Here is a 19,298-nt window from a genome sequence, read left to right as displayed (position 1 = left end):
TTGGAAACAATTGCATTGATACACACAAACTTAGTTTTTTTTTTCTTCTTTCAACTTGTGACTGGGCAGCAGCGTTGAAACAGTCGGGGGTAGAGTCCTAGCTCAAGGGCACATCGACAATATTTGATAAGGGTTGGGAGAGCATGAAACATTCACTTTGCACATCCTGATTGCACCAGCTGATAGGGGGGATTGGAGCAGGCTTTCCAGTCACAAGCGCCCTTATCATGCAGCGATCAACCCAAACTCCTGAGGACTTCACTGTCAAGCAGAATTTCTACACGGCTAATTAAACTGTTCCACTAAACAGAAATTATTCTTTAAGCACATTACGCTGCAGACATATGCTGGCACCATTCCACCTCCATGTAGCCCATCGACAAAGATGATCTCTGTTACAAGCACTTGCTTCAGTTTGCATCTCTCTAATTTAAGTATACATGCATTGACTTTATATAAGCACATACTGAGCTAAATTATCATCTCAATAAACAGTTAATGGCCACACTTCAGTGGATGCACAAAGTTTATTATTAGCTGGCAGTTTGTTGGTTGGCAGGATGAGGACTGAAGGGAAAAATGCAAACACAAAACAGTCAGAGTGGGAATAGGAACTTGACAGTCAGTGAGGGAAATTTATCATTCTGTCAAACTCCACTGACTGCAGCTGCAGAACTATCTACAGCTTAAAAAATACCCGCCCCCACCCAAAATGGCTGATTGTAAGGCCAGCAAATAAAACATGCCATGTCGACATGTTTGTCATAGTGATTTCACCTGCTTGGTCTCATGTCAATAAAAGCGATTACTCTTACCAAACCCAAATGGTTAGAAATCTCAGTGCTGGAGAAGGCAATCAGATCATGACTCTGCACAATTCAGGATACTCATGACCCTATACCTTATAAGTGAGATTGAAAACAGGCTATGAAAGATCCCTTATTCTTTCAAATTAAATAAGCAAACAGTGTTTCTGTTTTCATTATTCATTGAAAAAGTACAAATAATAGTCTCTGAAACTGTTAAATTCTACAAAATTCTTCACCTCAACTGTAAAAATCAGTTTTTTTACGGCTGCAACTAACAGTTATTTTAACTTATGTTTAATCTGTCAATTATTTTCTCCATCAATCAATTGTTTGGTCTATTAGATGTTAGGACATCCTTAAATGTCTTTGTTTGTCCCAAACACCCCAAATATATTCAGTTTGCTATCATAGCAGGTAAAGAAACCAGAAAATATTCACATTTAAGAAGCTGGAATTATAAAAATGTGACTTTTTTGACTCAAAATGATTAAGTGATTATCAAAATTATTATTGTTGGCAATAATTTTGTTGGCAACTAATCAATTAATCAACTAATCAGTTGTAATTGTATCAGTTCAAATTTTTCTACGTCACCTAACACGACTGTAGCTATGACTATATTTCCTTTCTGTTGATGTTTCTAGACCTTGTTTTGGTATCAATGGTGCCTAAAACAGCTCCATTCATGGTAGGTCACTGTGTGTCCACTACTGCTCATAACTGAAATAAATGTTTCCATATGCTGTATATCGAGGTTGTATGGACGCTGGATGAAGCAGACTGTTCTACATATCCAAAAGATTTAATGGAATTCCATCAATCGATTCCATCTGTAATTAGCCTATTACAACCTTTCAGTTGTACCACATCCTTTGGACATATCGCCCTCACTACAATGATTGACTCAAAGAGTCCATGGCAAATGGCTTCTTTTCTGATGTGCTTCGAGACAGTCTGTGATTACATTTAGTCCTGGGCCCTTTCATTTGACCAGCATATCATTTCTTCCCTGGCATACTTCAAAGTGTGGACACTTCAAAGTAGAATGAGTGACTGCCACTCGGACTCTGAGGATGGCTCTTTTGATCATCTTCTGAAAACTCCCCTAACGCAATCAGGGCAAGCACACCAGAGAGGAGGATTTGACAGCCATAAGATAAATGCAGTCATCCTCACAGCTATCAGATAAGCACAGCATGCTCTAATCCATTAATATGAAAATGAGGGAGGATGGGAAGTGGCTGGGTGGGGGCTTTGCAGCAACAGTTAAATTCTTTGGAATGAGTTTTCAAAGGGAGGATTCAGTATTCAAAGCACTTAATGGTGTATGTGTGCTCAGACTAGCAGCCAACTAAAAAACAAAACAAACAATAATAATAAAGACATTCTTTGTTAATGCACCTTAAATTATGGTTTACAAACTGCCAAAGCAAATTGTAGGTCTCCTTGCAGTGATGAAAACTGCAATTGTTATACAGAGAAATCTTTTATTCTCATCAACATCTTTGATTTCAATGCAGAACATGCATTGGCAACACATTAATTACTGCATAGATAGCATGTATGCTGTACATAGAAAACTGTGACAATTTTGAGACAATATTTAATTTTAAAATATTGATTATAACCTACAGTAAATGCATCACGTTTCCAGGATATATTGCATCTCATCATATAAGCAGATATTGTATTCTTTTGCTGAAGTCATTCCGTGCAGTAAGTCATTCTCCACAGTTCACTCTGTGTAATTTTACTGCATCCTGTTTGATGAACAGCACAGAGATTTATAAATATCAACAGTTGCAATGGCCATGAAGTTGCAGGGACCATTTATTGGTTAAATGTTTAATATAGTTGTTAAATTAGATCTAGACATGTTTACGATGTGATGTCTCTGGCTGTTTATAGTTAAAGTGAGACTGGTGGTCAGTCGGTGGGAATTCTATTTAATAACATGTTAACAACAGACGATTTACTGATTGATTAGCTGCTACTATTTACAAAAAAAAAAATATTCAGCATCAATGCAGGACCTCAAACTCAGGTCTCCCTTTGTCCATGATACTGTATGTTCTCTTGAAATTGTTATTACATCCATCCATTTATCCCTCCCTCACTCTCTCATCCATCCAACCACATCACTCTTTCCCCTCCCCCCTCCATCTGTTCGTCAAATAACACATCACAACTACCAGTCCTTTCTCCCTCTAAGTCTCTCACCTATTGATCCCGTCCATGCTTCCTCATTTCCTCTCTTGATTCATCCATCCATTCGTCTCTCCATTTATTCATCCACCCGTTCATTAGCATGGGTAAGTGAGAGGTGAAGTGAACTCACCTAATGGGGTTATGTGTCTCCAGGAAATGGTTGGCTCAGGTTTCCCACTGGCTGTACAGATGAGCGACAAATTGCTGCCCTCGTTTACCGTGATGTCAGAAGAAATGTCATATATCTTCGGAGGAACTGTAAGAAAAAAGACGAAAAAATACAGAAACAAGATTGTCATTTCAAATTTGCAACCTCTGGTTCATACACGAATATCATCTATGTCTAATATTACACTAAAAAGGAAGATAAGGTTTGCAGTGAGAAATTTGTTCCAGTTATGAGTTATGAGATATATGTTGGAATTTAATGATCTCTTACTTTAGGGAATATAACTCTAAACACCTTAGAATCAGACTCCATGATTCAGTCTGACATTAACATCTTGTTAAATGTTCTCTGTAGGGGATATGATTTGCTTATCCCAGTGCCAATCAGTAATATCCAGCCACTCTGATGACATTTTTAGTCAAATGGAGCTTGTCTTAGGAGTACAGTTTGCAGAGCTGCCAACTCTCACACATTCACCGTGAGACTCACACAATTTACACTTTTTCCCGCTCTCACGCCATACATCCAACAGATTCAAAACTGATAACACTGCTGCACGAAAAGAGGACACTGAACGCGCAAAGACCGATAAGATGGAGTAGCACAGCAGTAATGGAAGGTGAAAAAATAAAATAAATATATATATATATATATATATATATATATATATATATATATATATATATATATATATATATATATATATATATATATATATATATATATATATGTATTCACATGCACGTAGGTCAGAGTAATCTCAGTCAGCAGCTCTTCAGACAGTAGCACAGCATGTCTTCAAGGGGCACAAATTGTGGGCTTTTACAAGTATTTATTTTGTACAAATATTATAAAAGTTTTCAGAAAGCATGTCAAATAACAATGCACAGGTCAGGACTCGGTTACATTGCTGTCTCTGTCTCTTTCCTCTGCTCCACTGTGCTGTGTGTCTCTCTGACACCGCCCCTACCCCCCTCAGTTAGCATACAGTACCAGTCAAAAGTTTAAACACAGTCCATTCAAGTGAATGAGAAACTTTTGACTGGCACTTTACGTACGAGACCATTATTTCTGTGTATGGGGACACATGTGAAAGGAGTTGTCTTTAAGTAATCCAATATGAATAATTGCGATTTTGCCAGCAGAGAGAAAGTAACACGTTGGGTAGGCTGGCAAGCTAACTAACTAAATTAGCAAGTGTAAGCAACACAGTCATTCACCTGCCATGAGTTGAACATTTTATCTAAAGGAGCAAGCATTTGACTAAAGATTTGCTGTGATAATATGAAGAAAAATAGAATTATGACAGAAGCAGGACTGTAATTGTTGCTAACATGTTAGATGATGTAGCTTGTTAGCAAATGCTAGCCAGTACAGTTCTGTAGTCTTTGAGTGCTTACAGTACATAATATACTCAACCTTCTCAAAAAACAGTGGATATTTTTGATTTGTGTTTATTTTATGATTAAACAGTTAGATAAATTATAAGCAGCATTCAAGTTGTTGACCGTTGAACTGTGTTTAATAGTTCCCAGACTGGCAGAACTTAGCACATATCCAGTTAGTCCCACCCACAAAGGCTTTGATCGGCTCAGTTGTTTCTAAAGCTGTTCACAAGAACAAAAGCAGACCCTTTTGAATCCATGAACAAAATAGGAATGTGGGCAATGACTCAGGTCTGGATCCAGGCTGCACTTTAGGTGGTTTGGAAGTGGTGTATCACAAAGCCAAGTAAGTCCTTAAACAGCATATTCTTGAACAAGAAAAGTAAACTTCTTTTCTACTGAGGGCAGCTCATCAACAGCCCCTGCTGGACATCACTTACAATCATAATTGGCAAGTTTCTGGGCACTTAAATCCTCTTGGAGCTTTGATGTTAAAAGCTTCGGTATTTAGGCTGCTCAAAATACACAGACACACATGGAGCCACCCACAAAGGCATTTAAACACACACAAATAAGCACACACGCCAGCACATGTGAGTGCACACACACATACACATAGAGGCTTATGAGACACTATTTTAATCAGCAAGATTTAAATCTCTGAGGGAGCTTTTCTGCAGTGGACTGTGCTATACAGTAATGACTTCTCAGTCGTCTGGGGTTTCCAACTATTCTACCCTGTGATCCCCCCTGATGCCAGCTAAAACACTAACAAATGAAAAGTTGATTCAAAAATTTCCCTACTTCCTCTTTAGACCCACCAACATGTTCTCTTTTTGGACCAATAGCCAACAGGATGATGCATAATTAAAAGCATCCGTACTCATATAACTGGAACCTCTATGGCTTAAGGAAGAAAAAAAACTACTTTAATTAAAAAATGGTACCATCCCAGTTGATTTTGACCCAATCTAACACAAGCATAACGCTCAACAATATGAGGGAGTACCCAGGAAAACATTTCCAGCCCTGGTGTTTTCTGTTTTGTTGGAGTTAGGCGTCATTTTTGATCAAGAGATCTGGATCTAAATGAGATGAAAGTGGCAGACCTTCAGTGGGAGAGGACCAGAGGCGATGTTGAATCTAGGTTATTGCTTGTCAGACTCCTGTGTTTACTTACTGTAGGACCCCACTGTTGACACATCTTCTCGTGTCTGATAGCACAAAATTGAAAATGTTGGGGTTGTCTACTGATCCTATCTCTCCTTGGCTGGGACCGAGAGGTTTTCAAAGGTTCAGATGAAGAGCCCTCAGTTTTTTTTTTTATAGCTCAGAGCTGCTGTAGCTCAGTTGCTTTACTGTATTGTATAACTGTGTTTGCTTTAGCAGAGAAACAACCAAGTCTGGGAAACAGAATAAAAGATCAATAGAAACAGTAAAACTTTAAACAATAAGTTGGGAAAAACTTGAATCATCCATGGAATAGGGACTTCTGTGAATAGCAATCTATTCACCAGACAATAACACATACTTTTGTTCCTTTACAAACTATTATAGTTAGACACCATTTTATTTAGACCTGTGGTATGACTTGTAAATTTAACAGAAACAGATTTAGGTAAGAAGATGTTGCCCTCAGAATCTCCAACAATAGAAATAAAAAGGTAGTGTCCATAGCATGTTAACTTATTATTGGTAAAAGTACCACATTGCAAAAAAAATGGCAGATAGGTGACACTTCCTCTGCCAATTGTGGTGCAATTTAATGGCGATTCATGAGTGTCTCACTGTTAAGTATTGTTTGTTGTTTGAGGAATATGGAACAATTGATAGCATGAATTTGGACACAACTGATGCATAAAAACAACATGATTATGCCATCTGTTGTTCCTCTTTTTTTTAGTTTTAATAATCATAAAAAGTTCTTATATACAGTAAGTGGGGGGTGGTGCTGTTGGATTACAGTGCTGATACACTGTAATGGGCAAATAAAAGCTTAAAACTATTAGAAATTCCTCACCCACTAATGAGAAAATCAAGTTACCAGGTGGCTGCACAAGTTAAAGTTTGTCAACTTTTAAGTGCTCTTAATAATGGAACTTCTTCCTAATTTCCAACTGAATTAATGGTGCCAAACATGTTAATGAGACAAATTACTCTTATGAGTGTGCATGCGTCTGAGTGATGGTGTGAATCACATGTTCAGTTTACACACTATAAACCATGGCAATGAAAAAAAAGTCAACACAGCAGAAAGGATGCCGTCTTAACCTTGTACTGAAGATAATGACAATGAATGTGGTTCAAGGTACCATTATCTCACCTAACAACAATAAAGCCTTTTTACACCGGCTTGTTTGAGAGACAATTGTGCAAATATGAAATGTGCATACAGAATCACAGCATTGAACAATTTGATCACAGCTACTCTGGTGAGAATTTTCTGCCTTTTTTGTGCCACATTTCGCACTACAATAGAAAAAAACTGACCAAGATTGGATAAAAGGACCAAGTCTACAGGTGTCAACAGATCAGATGCTCCTCTTTAAGCAGAGATTGTGAAAGTCAGCTGCAGTTTAAAGCATATCTGGAGACACTCTAACACATCAGAGAAAATTGCTCATTCAACCCTCATCAATGTTTGGCAGTGTGCTTCAGGTGCATATCATGTTTTTTTTTTTCTTCATAGACCATTACTGTTTCAGAGTTTAGGCTAGACTACTTGCTGTGGTTGTCTGAGATTGCTGTGGTCATGGCAATTAAATTATGAAAAAGGTACGGTTAAGTTAAAGTGACTACTTTACTGTGGTCATGTGTAAGGTGCAAATTATTCACATGGATGTTCGTCCTGCTGTGAAAAGCCTTTTAGATGTCATGGAAATCCTCATTTGAGAGATTCTTGGTTTCCACATTACCTTGAAAGCCTGCAAAGTCCATTAATATTATTTTTTTCCTCAGATACTCCTCTCTGAGTGCTCTATATTATCCCTTCTACATCTCCTCCACCTCTTACAGCAAAAGATCAGAGACAGTCGTGACGCCCCTTCAACAACGGGACATAATAACTCTCCCCTCGATACCTACACACACCGCTTGTTGTTTTCTTTACATGCTAATTAATTAACGATGCCATGATTGTCATGTTTGCCCATTCCACTCTAATTTCCCCTTCTCCAGCTCTGCGGGAGGTGCTGAGAGTGAGCTGCCACAGCTGATCTGGGCGGTGTCATCTCCCTCCTGGCAGACGCCTTGGGTGAATAAATAAGCCTTTAATGACGCCACCATGAATTACAGAAAAGCTACAGCTGCACTATTAAAATGCAGGGCTTTTCTTCTGGAGGTGTAGAGTTGGATACACAGAACTGGGCCCTTCTATGAATTCTGACAAGCCTCTCCAGGCTGACTTCTGCTACCAAATTGCAGGACCCCATTACTGGCTAAACCTACTGCCATCCAGCTTTCCAATTAGAGCACAGAGGGGGAGCCCGGCCACTTGTTGTAATGGACGGCAGAATAGGTGTAGAGGAGACAGAGAGAGCTGAGGGGGAGGAAAGGAGGAAAAAGAGTGAAAGTCCTTAATTTTCTGTAATTCAAGTCCTTCATCTGTCCACCATCATTCACAGATGAAATGAATGACGGCGCTGTAACTGCCACAGGCATATTTCCTGTTCAAACATAATAAGATGTAATTGTCTTATTGAAACGCAGATGCTTCCTGATCTGAACACAGATCGTCCTTAATCAACGACATGCAGCACTTTAAAAATGGATTAGGGGCAGATTTGAGTTTTACTTTTCAGCTTTGCTTGATACAGTGTAGAAATCCTGGGGAGATTTTTGAGCGGCTCCTTGTAATTCTAAAATTACAAACTCCAAAGCGTCCCCAAACCACAGGTTGTTAGAGATGACATTGATACAGATGGATTATAATGTACCTGTAAAATATAACTGTGTTTGTTGGGTGTAATATACACCTCAGTAATGAGACAGTTCCCACACAGCTATTCCTAAAGGTTTTCAATTCCCTTTCCTCACTGCAGGCAGCAAAAAAGAACCAACTTCTAGTCTGTTAATTAGGTGTCATACATGGAAACTAAACATAAACAGTGACAGATTATATTACTCAAAGGGATTACTTACATTTGCAGTGTCATAAAGCAGACGCAGATCATTTGTAGTACTTAACTTTAAGAAAAGTTCGACGAAGTAGAAAAACAAAAATGTTATTGTTGTTGTTTTTTTTACTGCTTCTGTGACAACATAGAACCTCAGTGGCTGGAAAAACCATGAGCTCTTCAATTTAACAATTTGGATTTTTTTTTATAAAGACAGCTGACTTTTTCTGTCACACGATTATTTCATGGCCCTAAGGCTCAGTCAGTTAACTTGTAATATCTTGAATAATGTGTAATGTGTTGACTTTTTGGATATAAAAATATTTCAGAAACTGACGGTGACGTTTGTTTGTGTTGATGTGTGTGCATGAGCGCATGCATGTTTGTCTGCCTGCAATGTGTGCTTTCAAACAAATAATATACAGCAACTCTCAGCCCATAAACTTTCAAAGTCACTCTAGCTTTAACTCCAATATCACCTGCTGCTCTCTCAGAGTGTTATTAAACATATCAATCTCAATCATTTCCAACAGAAAAAAAACACAAACTCATACACCAATAATAAAAAGCAATAAAAATGTTCAGAAAAAAGTGATGTTTTCTTTTTCTTTCCATTTATTTGAGCCCAGCAGCAATAGAGGTGGACTAAGTGCTTGAAAAGCAGGGCCAATACATAAAACCTCATCAGCCCTTATTGCTTGTCTGTTTTTGGCATCTCTTCATATTCTAAGATCGCCTTGTGGCTAAGATGTTGGGTAGGTTAATAAAGAATTGAGATGTGAGGAGTGGTGGCAGACAGCAAACGGCTCAAGACACAAATAGATTCCCGGCAAGTGCACATTAGCTGATGAACATTATTCCATAATGGTATCATTACGTATGATGAATTCTGTGATTTACCCTATTAATGTACTGCAGACATTCGCCTGAGGGGCCAATGATAGTGTCAGATAGTGTGGGAGCAATACAGTAATGCATACTGTGTGTCAGCAGAAGAACAAGCTCCTATTGCAACAGATCAGAGATTGGTGTTAAGTGATAGAATTGTTTCCTATATAAAACAAATGGTTGTGTTTAACATGGGATTCCTCTGTTGTGGCTTTTTTGTGTAGGTGTGACCTAGTTGTTATTATTGTTAACAAGCACCAGACCTCACTGTATCACTGTAAATGCACCTGGCATACATTCTTACAGTTAAATCTATGCCCATTACTTTAGTTGTAGCCCTGAAGTTATATTTTATCAATTTATTTCAGTGGCCTACATTTTTTGCTTCAAGGCAGAATACTGTCTCTGACTGAAACAGAAATGACCCCAGTGCTGTGGTAACAATAATGTACTGGTGAGGTGATGATAGCCTTGGAGAAAAAGAAAACACAGGACAATTCTACCTTTAGTCTTCAATATAGGGATGTCTTGAGACAGTCATATAGTGAAAACAGTTCTCAGGGCGTCTTGGTTATTCGCTGGAACAGTTTCGACTGACAGAAAAACAAAATTGAAATTTACAGTTTGAAAGTTTAGGTTTTTCACAAGTATGTATTAGTCATGCTTTCAATACTCAACATGTGTGTGTGTGGTAGGAGGCCTGGCGGAAGTTATTTGGACAGACAGTGAGTTGATCAGGCTGATAAGCAACAAAAAGAATACGAACATGGTGAAAAAAAGCTCTACTTCTTGTAGAAATCTGTGGACACTATGAACACCGTTTTTGTTCAACTTGTAATTAACCATTAGTTTATGATAATATTCCTGTCATGACCTAATGGTGCAAAAATAACATGCTTCCGCAAATGTCACAACCAATACATATGATGAGTAATTGCCAATGAGGTTAACGATGCAGAAAGCGTGATTATTGAGAGCTTGTTACCAATTTCATGCACTTCTGGGGAATTCATGAATTAAGGGAAATCAATTGATGAAAATGAACTTTTCGAAATACCTTGTGAGAGGCAATTAATCTTCAATGGGAGAGCTGCACTGGGCATGTAATTCAAAGATAAGCTATCACCCACTTATTGAAATAGTCTCTAATTTATTCATGCTAATCAGTGTCTTTCAGCCCCAGCATCTTGCTTATGTTAAACAAAATTCCTCTGCATGGGCCACTCTCCTTTCGCTCTCTAGGAAGATCACTGGTTTTTCAATTAGCGGCTTGGCAACAAACTGTCTTTGATAGGCGCGACCACGCGCAAGGCTTATTTCAAATAATTTATTGACAAAAATGAAACACTGAGGGCACATTGCTTTCCACAAAGGAAATATCAGCCTGTGTCCAAACCATTGTTGTTATGAGTGATCCTCTGTGTATCTCAGCTCTCCATGTGTGCGGAGAATGTTTCTGTGTGTGTGTGTGTGTGTGTGTGTGTGTGTGTGTGTGTGTGTGTGTGTGTGTGTGTGTGTGTGTGTGTGGTGTGTGTGTGTGTGTGAGAGAGAGTGTGTCTGTGTATGTGTGCGAAATGGATGATCTGATGTGAGGACACAAAGCTCTGTCTCCATCTGTCACTGAGCCTTGATGCAGCATTAAAGGTCAAAGTTCAAACTTTAGAACCCGGGTCGTGATTAATGGGGAGAGAGCAGTTGGCAGCTCGCAGACACCGAGTCACAAGGAAGAAGCTCGGCTCAGTGGGTGTTTGGATCTGCACTTTTCTGGCCCTTCGTTCATCAGTTTGTCATACTCCAAATATGTACTGAGTCAAGACAGACAAAGCACAAACACTGATACTGTAGTTAGGTTCTAGTGTTATCATTATCTATTAAAGCAGACGTGACAAAACATTTATATAGTAGTAGGTTGAAACCTGGGATTTTATCTTTCATGGAGCATTTTTACATCGGCTAATCTCAAATTTTGGACCATTTACCATGTTTAGCATGAGACATCCGGCATCATAACAGTATAAAATCAAAGAAAATCACTAAAAGCATGATATGTACCGTTTAAAGGTCAGGGTCACAATTCAAGATCCAAAAGCCAGTGTTGATAAATTTGATGAGCGGATACATAAAAGATATACATGAACCAACTACCAATGCAATATAATACAATTCACCTCTAATTGCAATGCATTGCAATTAGACGTGTTTCAACACAATGCGATTGAACATTATACTATGTAATTTGACGATGAATGATGCTATGCGATTCAGTATGGTACAGAGAGTTTGATTTTATTTCTTTAGTATACAGCAAATTATAAATTAGCTGAAATAGTACTGTAACTCAGTGAGGATCGCTTTTATACTGTTTCTTTTTGACCTCTAAAAAAAACACTTTTCACACCTTTCACAAACAGGCCGTTTCACAAGTCCTTTGTAGTGTAGTGTTCATGCATATGCTCTGTGACCCAAACAATTACAGTCCAAATTAATTTAATAATCCACTTACTTTGACGTGCAGAAAGATTGTTGTTGAACACAGTCCTCCTGGAAGCTTTTGGCAACATATTTAGCTGTAGTATGCTAGCGGACTTGACAGGGACTTTAGAGAGGAGCAAATTATTGGTCACATTTCTAAACAGCAAGAGCACAGGGCCTCTGCTAATAATTATAATTAAATAAGTTGTATTTTACTGATGCAAAGGTGTATCACGTGTTCATTTCAAATTGTATCCGGTGCACACTTTTTTAAACGTTTATGCCAGTGCACGGATGAAAATTGGCAAATCCTCCCATCTCTAATCTATAGCTTTATTAATCAGAGACATCAGATGTATGAAGTGATCCTCTATACAAAAGAAAACCATGAGTCTGTATTTTCAGAGATGTTGTTTTGTTGAAACTTCCCAGTTGCTGCTAGGAAATGTGGAAAGCCTTTTAGGTAAAAGGAACTTGATAAAAGTGCCCTTGACAGTAATGAGTATTTTAAAGCATCCTAATTTTGCCTTCTTCATCATCAGAGAAGAACTCAATGCTCTGTCTCTGTTCATCTGTGATTGCGCCATTAAGTAGAAATGAGTCCTGAATTTCCAGGAAGTGCACTGAACTGCCCAGACGCTAAAAAGATTTTTTGGAATAAGTATCTAAACACATCCATTCATTGTTTGTGAAACTCTCCCCCTCTTTCTCTGCTCTCACTGTCCTGATTTATTTCTCTCGCTGGTGAGTCATATAAGTCTATGATAAACAGCACTGGCTGCCAAACAATTCAAGGCTGCAGTGCTGAAAAGTATTAGTGATTATTCTCAGAGTGTGTGTCAGTGTGCAGTGTTTGCCTTGAGTTGGCTGCTTTGGGGTGGCGACAGCGGCCTTGTCGGGGTAGGATGGGGGGTGGCGGTGCAGATGCGGGAATGTGCTGAGCAAATGTAGAGGAACACTTAGCAACCAAACATTTCTCCATTCTCTGTTTAGCGTTGTCAGGTTAGGCTAACGCACTGTTAGCTTTGAAACTAACCCCCTTTACTTTTAGCCTATATATGGTAATGTTATATTGATGCCATATGCTGCATGTCTGATATCATACTCAAGTAAACATGTCTTGTCGAAATTTTATATAATGTATATGTGTGTAGGAATGTTAGAAATGTTCTTATATAGTTAAATCATTCATTTTGTGGTATTTTTTCTCTGCTCGACTCGCATTCACCGTGACTTTTCTGATGCTCACACACGCTCAACCACTAATTCACTACGTACACACATTACGCATTGGCCTAATCCTTAGAAGGAGCTATGGTATGAGCTACGAGTTTCCAAGGCAACAACACAAAGGCTGACTCACATTTTGAAACAGTGCTGCACAGAGAGGCCCCCAAATGCTATTGATTTCTGAATTAGTGGATATTTGGCATTATATTTGGCATTATTTTTTTTTTCCTTTTTGGCGTAGCAGGGGTTCTTGTTGGCCTGGTGCCCCGCCAAACCTGTACAATTATAGGTGAAACATTGGTGTGTAATGTGTGTGTGTGTGTGTGTGTGTGTGTGTGTGTATGGTATGTGCATCTGTGAACACCCACAAACACTAAGTGTGTGTGCATGCAGCCTACGTATTGTTTTATTGTGTGCGTCAGCTGCCACATTCATTCTCTGATGGTGCCCAGTATCGACCACTTTTCTTTATGGTCTGCCCCGCAGGGTGGTTGAAGAAGATTTGGATGAAACAACATGTATGTAGTACAGGGCAAGTCGTGCCCACTGAGATCTTTGGAAAGGCCAAAATCATGAATATTCAATAAATTGCTCATCATTAAAAACCCTGAGCCTGTGCTTTGCAGAATACAGATGTCAGCTCTTGCTATTTGTTTACAGTGTTACTCCAGAGCTTTGATTGTTTAAATAATGAAGTTCAAACAGAATATCAGTGACTCTGATCATTTAAAATAAGACAGTGTTCCTTCTCTGATTTGCCTGGTTTTTGTATCTTTGATAATATTTCCTCAGCCGTGTCGGTCCAGGTCTATAAATAAAGATGACCACTGAATTCTCTAACAAAGCAGGAGGGCGTCTGCAATTGGAACCTAACACAACTAAAAGTCAAGGAAGCAGGCTCAGGAAGGAACTCTCTCACTGCTCTTTAATTGCACTTTGGGCATCAGATGGATTTCGGGGATGAGACAGCCAGGCGGCACCCTACTGCTGGTGGTCAGTCTGGATTCAGGGTGATGTATGCAATTGTGCTGTAGGGCCAGGAAGTGCAGCTTGTGATATTTATCTGCCCAATTAAGGCCAGTGCATCTTAGAGATGTCTGCCAATGCTTCACCCCCAGCAAATCTGTTTCACAGCTACCGTAGTGTTGATGAACGTTGTACTGTATGATAAACACAGCCTGAAGGACTGCGCTTGGACCCACACAGAAGTGAGAGAACCCACGTCTCTGTTGTGATTTACACCTCTGAGAACCAACTGTTAAACACAACAAAAGCCATGGGCTAACATCACTGACTGATGACAATACTTAATTTAGATTTATCTCACACTCAATCTGACAGTGTTATCCTCCATTTCCAGAGTGGATCACATGTCCAGAATTTCACAAAAATTCTGTGTAGTTTATCATAATTAATAATTACAATACATAACGCATCCCTATTTACAAAGGAACAGGGGCTACAGGAAGCTTGTGTTTATGTTATTCATGTCCCTCACCTGAGCATTATTGTAGTAGTAGATGTCGTAATTAAAGACAAAAACAGATACACATTTTAGAGTAGAGGAGGGCACAAAGACTGCGAAAAGAATGTTGGATGATGGCCAATTTGTACAGTGAGTGTACACGTGTCTGGTATCAAGATTCATTTTCTTGTGTACTTATATACAAAAAACAAAACAAAAAAACACTGTTCCTCCCAGCCCACATTAATGCAACAACAGAAAGGATAAAGATATATATATATAAAATTACCTTAAAAATGTTAGAAACATATAAATCCCAAGAGAGAAAAAAAGAACAAACTGTACAGTGCATTAAAGTCCATTCAGAGCGAAAGAGCATTTTTCATTTTGACGTTGACAATTGGTGCATGTCAACAAATGACCAGTACTGCTGGGGGGAGTTATATAATCCATGTTTCTGTCCAGAGAATAACTTTAGCCAGCAAGATTGTTGGAACTGCCAGTTTGCATAGGTTAGGAATTAGTTTAGCTTGCACTCTTCCATGCCTTCCCCCCTTCCACACAATGTCAACTGCCTTCAATGTTTCCTCTCTGTCACAACACGAGGTAAGGCCATGGTCTCCTTAGGGCCCACTGGACATAGCAGACCAGGCTCGATCACCTGATTTAGCTCTCCAAGCCAGTATTTCCCCTAGCACAAGCCTTTATTATGTATGTCCAAAAGTAACTTACAATCATAGACATGTTTCCCTTGTACTCCACATGATAACACAGACATAGTTGCAGACATGGACAAAGAAAGTGCATCGTCGGAAGTAGAAAAAGACCTCAGCACACCAGCTCATGGAGAAAGAGAGCGAGAGAACGCCACCAACAAGAACCCCTTAATTTCTCCTGTCTTCTGTTAGCTTCTCCACTGCAGTTTCTCCTTTGAAATATTGGTAATAGTGTCAGGTATCAGTTAACAGCTTGCTAGTTATCCTATATATATCCAAAAATTATATTTCTTCTTCTGCTGTTACTGACTAATGCTGTTAATTCTACTTTAAAGTCTATTCTGAAGATTATTTGAGGATTATTTTGCGAAATGTCACACTTTTTAGGTCCAAGTTTTAAGGTTTATTCAGGCTGCCAGAGAATCAGAGATCAGAGCTGCCAGAATCAGAGCTTTGCAGGTGAGTGAGATATTTACATGTTGAAATATTTCACAGTATAAGTGATACGTGCCCTGCTGGTGGTGCTCACGGAAAAGTCAGAGGATCACCAAAGTCATTAAGATTCCTCCTCTGGGCACCATGGATTTTTTTTTCTGCAGCAGCAGTGCAGAATGAGTATGAAGGAAACACTGCAAACTAGGCAACACATTTCAGTCTCATTATCAGGCTAGTAATGTAGGACTATGTGGTATTGATGCAAATAATGCAGTGGAAAGGTGCATTATGCTGTTCTCACCATGACAACAGGTAAACATAAAGTAAATGTTGAGTTTGCATGTAAGGAAGACAGCAGCAACAACACTGGAAATGGTTTCAGTTAACAGCAAGGTTTCCCAATAAAATTATGTAAAATAAAATGAGAAAAAATGAAAGAAGAATTAAAATCATAAAGACCCGACCCTTATACCTGAGGTAAATAAAGACACTATTTTAAACATTACATTAATCCATGACTCTTCTATCATTTTAACAATGAAAACAGAGACATGATAACTTGATTTGGCTGTGCTTAAAGGTGAATAGCAATGATTATCACTGTTAAAGATCACACACGCAGACATACACACACAAATGACAATGATTAGTGGCTGACTAAATGTCAGGGGCCATAATGGCAAATCTGTTCCTTTAGACACTCTCATATTCTCTCTTCACTGCCTCTGCAGTAACAACGCCAGGCCACATTGTTTTAATGCATGATTATTATTCCACTGAGACTCTTGGTGGCAGTTGCGCTGACTCACTATCCTCAAACATCATATCACACCTACAGTCATGAGGACCAGTTTTTTTATTGGTGCTTTCAGATTTTTATTGTTACCAAAATCTAATATTGCTACAAGACAATCTAATTGTATTTTGACGAACAGCTCCATATACTTGACATCAATACCTATATAACTTAAATAACATTAATCCCTACACTGAAAACTAAGACTAAACAAACAGGGCTTAAACCAACGATTATTTTCACTATAAATTATTCTGGCAATTGTTTTCTTGATAAATCAGATAATCATTTTATATCAAATAGTAAATAGTAAAAACTACCTTGTCAAAACCCAAAGTTATCCAATTTAAAATGATGTAAAATAGAGAAAAGAAAAATAAAAAATGCATATTCTCACATTTGAGAAGCTGGAGCCAAGAAATGTACAGTCAAGGAATCACTAGGATTATCATCTGGGAACCATGAATGCATTAATCTATTTGGCAGATTGTTAAAACATTATGAAATTAAAACCTTGATCTTGGACTGGAAATATAACAGTGAGGCTGTGTACAAGAAGGGGATGAGCAGACTCTACTTCCTGAGGAAGCTGAGATCCTTCAACGTGTGCAGCAAGATGTTGGAGATCTTCTACCAGTCTGTTGCCAGTGCCATTTTCTTTGCTATTGTGTGTTGGGGCAGCAGCATCAGAGCCAGCGACACCAACAGACTTCATAAGATCATCAAGAAGGCTGGCTCTGTACTGGGTCTCAGGCAGGAGTCTTTTGAGACCATGGTGGAGAGGAGGACACTGAATAAACTGTTCTCCATCATGGACAATGACCAGCACCCTCTCCATTACACAGTGGACAGGCAGCGGAGCACCTTCTCACACAGGCTGCTCCAGCTCTGCTGTCAAAGGGAAAGATACAGGAAATCTTTCCTGCCTTATGCCATCACACTGTATAATAACAGCTAAAAAAACTCATAACTTACAGTCACTGCGCACTTTATTTACTACAAACATCGCACATTTACTTTGCACTAAAATAACACTGCCAATCTGTTGTATATAATTTTGTACATTACACATTACATTTTACATTTTATTTCATTTACTATTGCTATTTTGCTATTTCACTATGTATAGCCTATTCTTCATATTTTGCTATTTTAGTATGTATAGTTACCGTATTTAGTATATCGTAGTATATGTATCGCCACTATGTGTCCGTGTAATGCTGCTGTTACACTGTAATTTCCAAGCTTGGGATCAATAAAGTATATCTATCTATCTATCTATCTATCTATCTATCTATCTATCTATCTATCTATCTATCTATCTATCTATCTATCTATCTATCTATCTATCTTAAGATTATTCACTGAAAATTCACTGAAAGCCAAATATGTCAAGCTGCGAGTGGCGCCAGACAAAAAGTCAGAGGATCACCAAAATTGGTGGGATTCATCTTCTGTCTGTGCAAAAGGTCATGCCTCTCCATTTAATTGTAGTTTAGATATTTCCATCTTGAGCAAAGTGATGAAATGACCAACTCACCGGTCAGGTAGACTGACAATGGCCTCCCTAGAGCCATGCCACTAGCATGCCTAATAAAAACATGCTTAGACTGTAGTATTGTACCACTGCCAATTCCTATTTAGTCTAATACACCTTCTGGGTTGTACCTACTGAAATTTTAAGGGTTTCAGCTTTCAGGATCCATTTGATATAAAATATTGATAGAAATTAGTAGTAGTATCAACGTGCAATGAAATATTTGTTATCTTGTCAACCCTGCTTTATATCTCCCTCTGTAAATGATGCATAGAGTAGAGTACTTGACATGAAGGATATCAGTTAAACTGAAAGGACGAAATGTTGGGTCGATTTAACAAATGCAGTTCAGCAGAACAAGCTGAAGAATCACTGAGTGGGCTGCTATAACCACTGATCAGTGTGTTAAAGTCGGCACACCTGTGGGCGGGGCCTTAATTTACTGAAATGGTTGCCCAGATAGAAGAATGACTTCTTCAGTTGTTCATTTTTAGGCTATTATAGTAAATTGCCGGTCTAATAGCTCTCAATTTCATCTTTGGGTGAGTCACAGTGAATATTGACAAAATGTCCCGCTATGTTTTAGTTTCAATGAAATATGGGGACCTTAACATCCAACTGTTTAAGCCCTTAGACATAAAGTTGAAATGGGAAATTGTTTAACCAATATGTTTGCACAGTGTAATCTACTTTTAATTGAATACAGAGGAAGTTAAAGACAACTTGCAACAATGTTTAAACTTTAGAGTACTGATGTTGCTAATCCTCAAGAGGAATTCTTGAATACCAGTAAATGATGGAGACATGTCACTGTGAATGTGTTCAATCTCTGGATCAATTCATAGAGCTGCATTAAAGCAGAGTTGACAGGACTGTATTTTTTGGACTCAGGTCATGAGAAAATGAAATCTATTTTAAATGCACCCAGTAATTAATGAGAGTGACAGAATCATAGCGTATTAAGAATGAACTGCGATTTGCTAGGCCTTTTTATGCCATACTCTGTAATTATACTCTATCTCTCTGCTGACATCAAAGAGAGGAGTGACGACCTGAAGCTTTAACCCTCCATT

The 19,298-nt window shown here is 38.6% G+C and overlaps 1 protein-coding gene across 2 annotated transcripts in view; it reads right to left on the bottom strand.

The window, feature by feature from the left end:
• Positions 1 to 19,298, bottom strand: part of negr1 (neuronal growth regulator 1) — a 154,117-nt gene that overhangs the window by 79,168 nt on the left and 55,651 nt on the right. For both annotated transcript variants that reach the window (XM_062423894.1, XM_062423893.1), the window contains exon 3: positions 3,148 to 3,273. In XM_062423894.1, coding sequence (XP_062279878.1) covers positions 3,148 to 3,273 — 126 coding nt within the window. The remainder of the gene's footprint in view (positions 1 to 3,147; positions 3,274 to 19,298) is intronic.

Source organism: Scomber scombrus, chromosome 8, assembly GCF_963691925.1.
Source record: "Scomber scombrus chromosome 8, fScoSco1.1, whole genome shotgun sequence".
NCBI classification, from domain to species: domain Eukaryota; kingdom Metazoa; phylum Chordata; class Actinopteri; order Scombriformes; family Scombridae; genus Scomber; species Scomber scombrus.
This window is presented reverse-complemented; position numbering and strand designations above follow the sequence as displayed.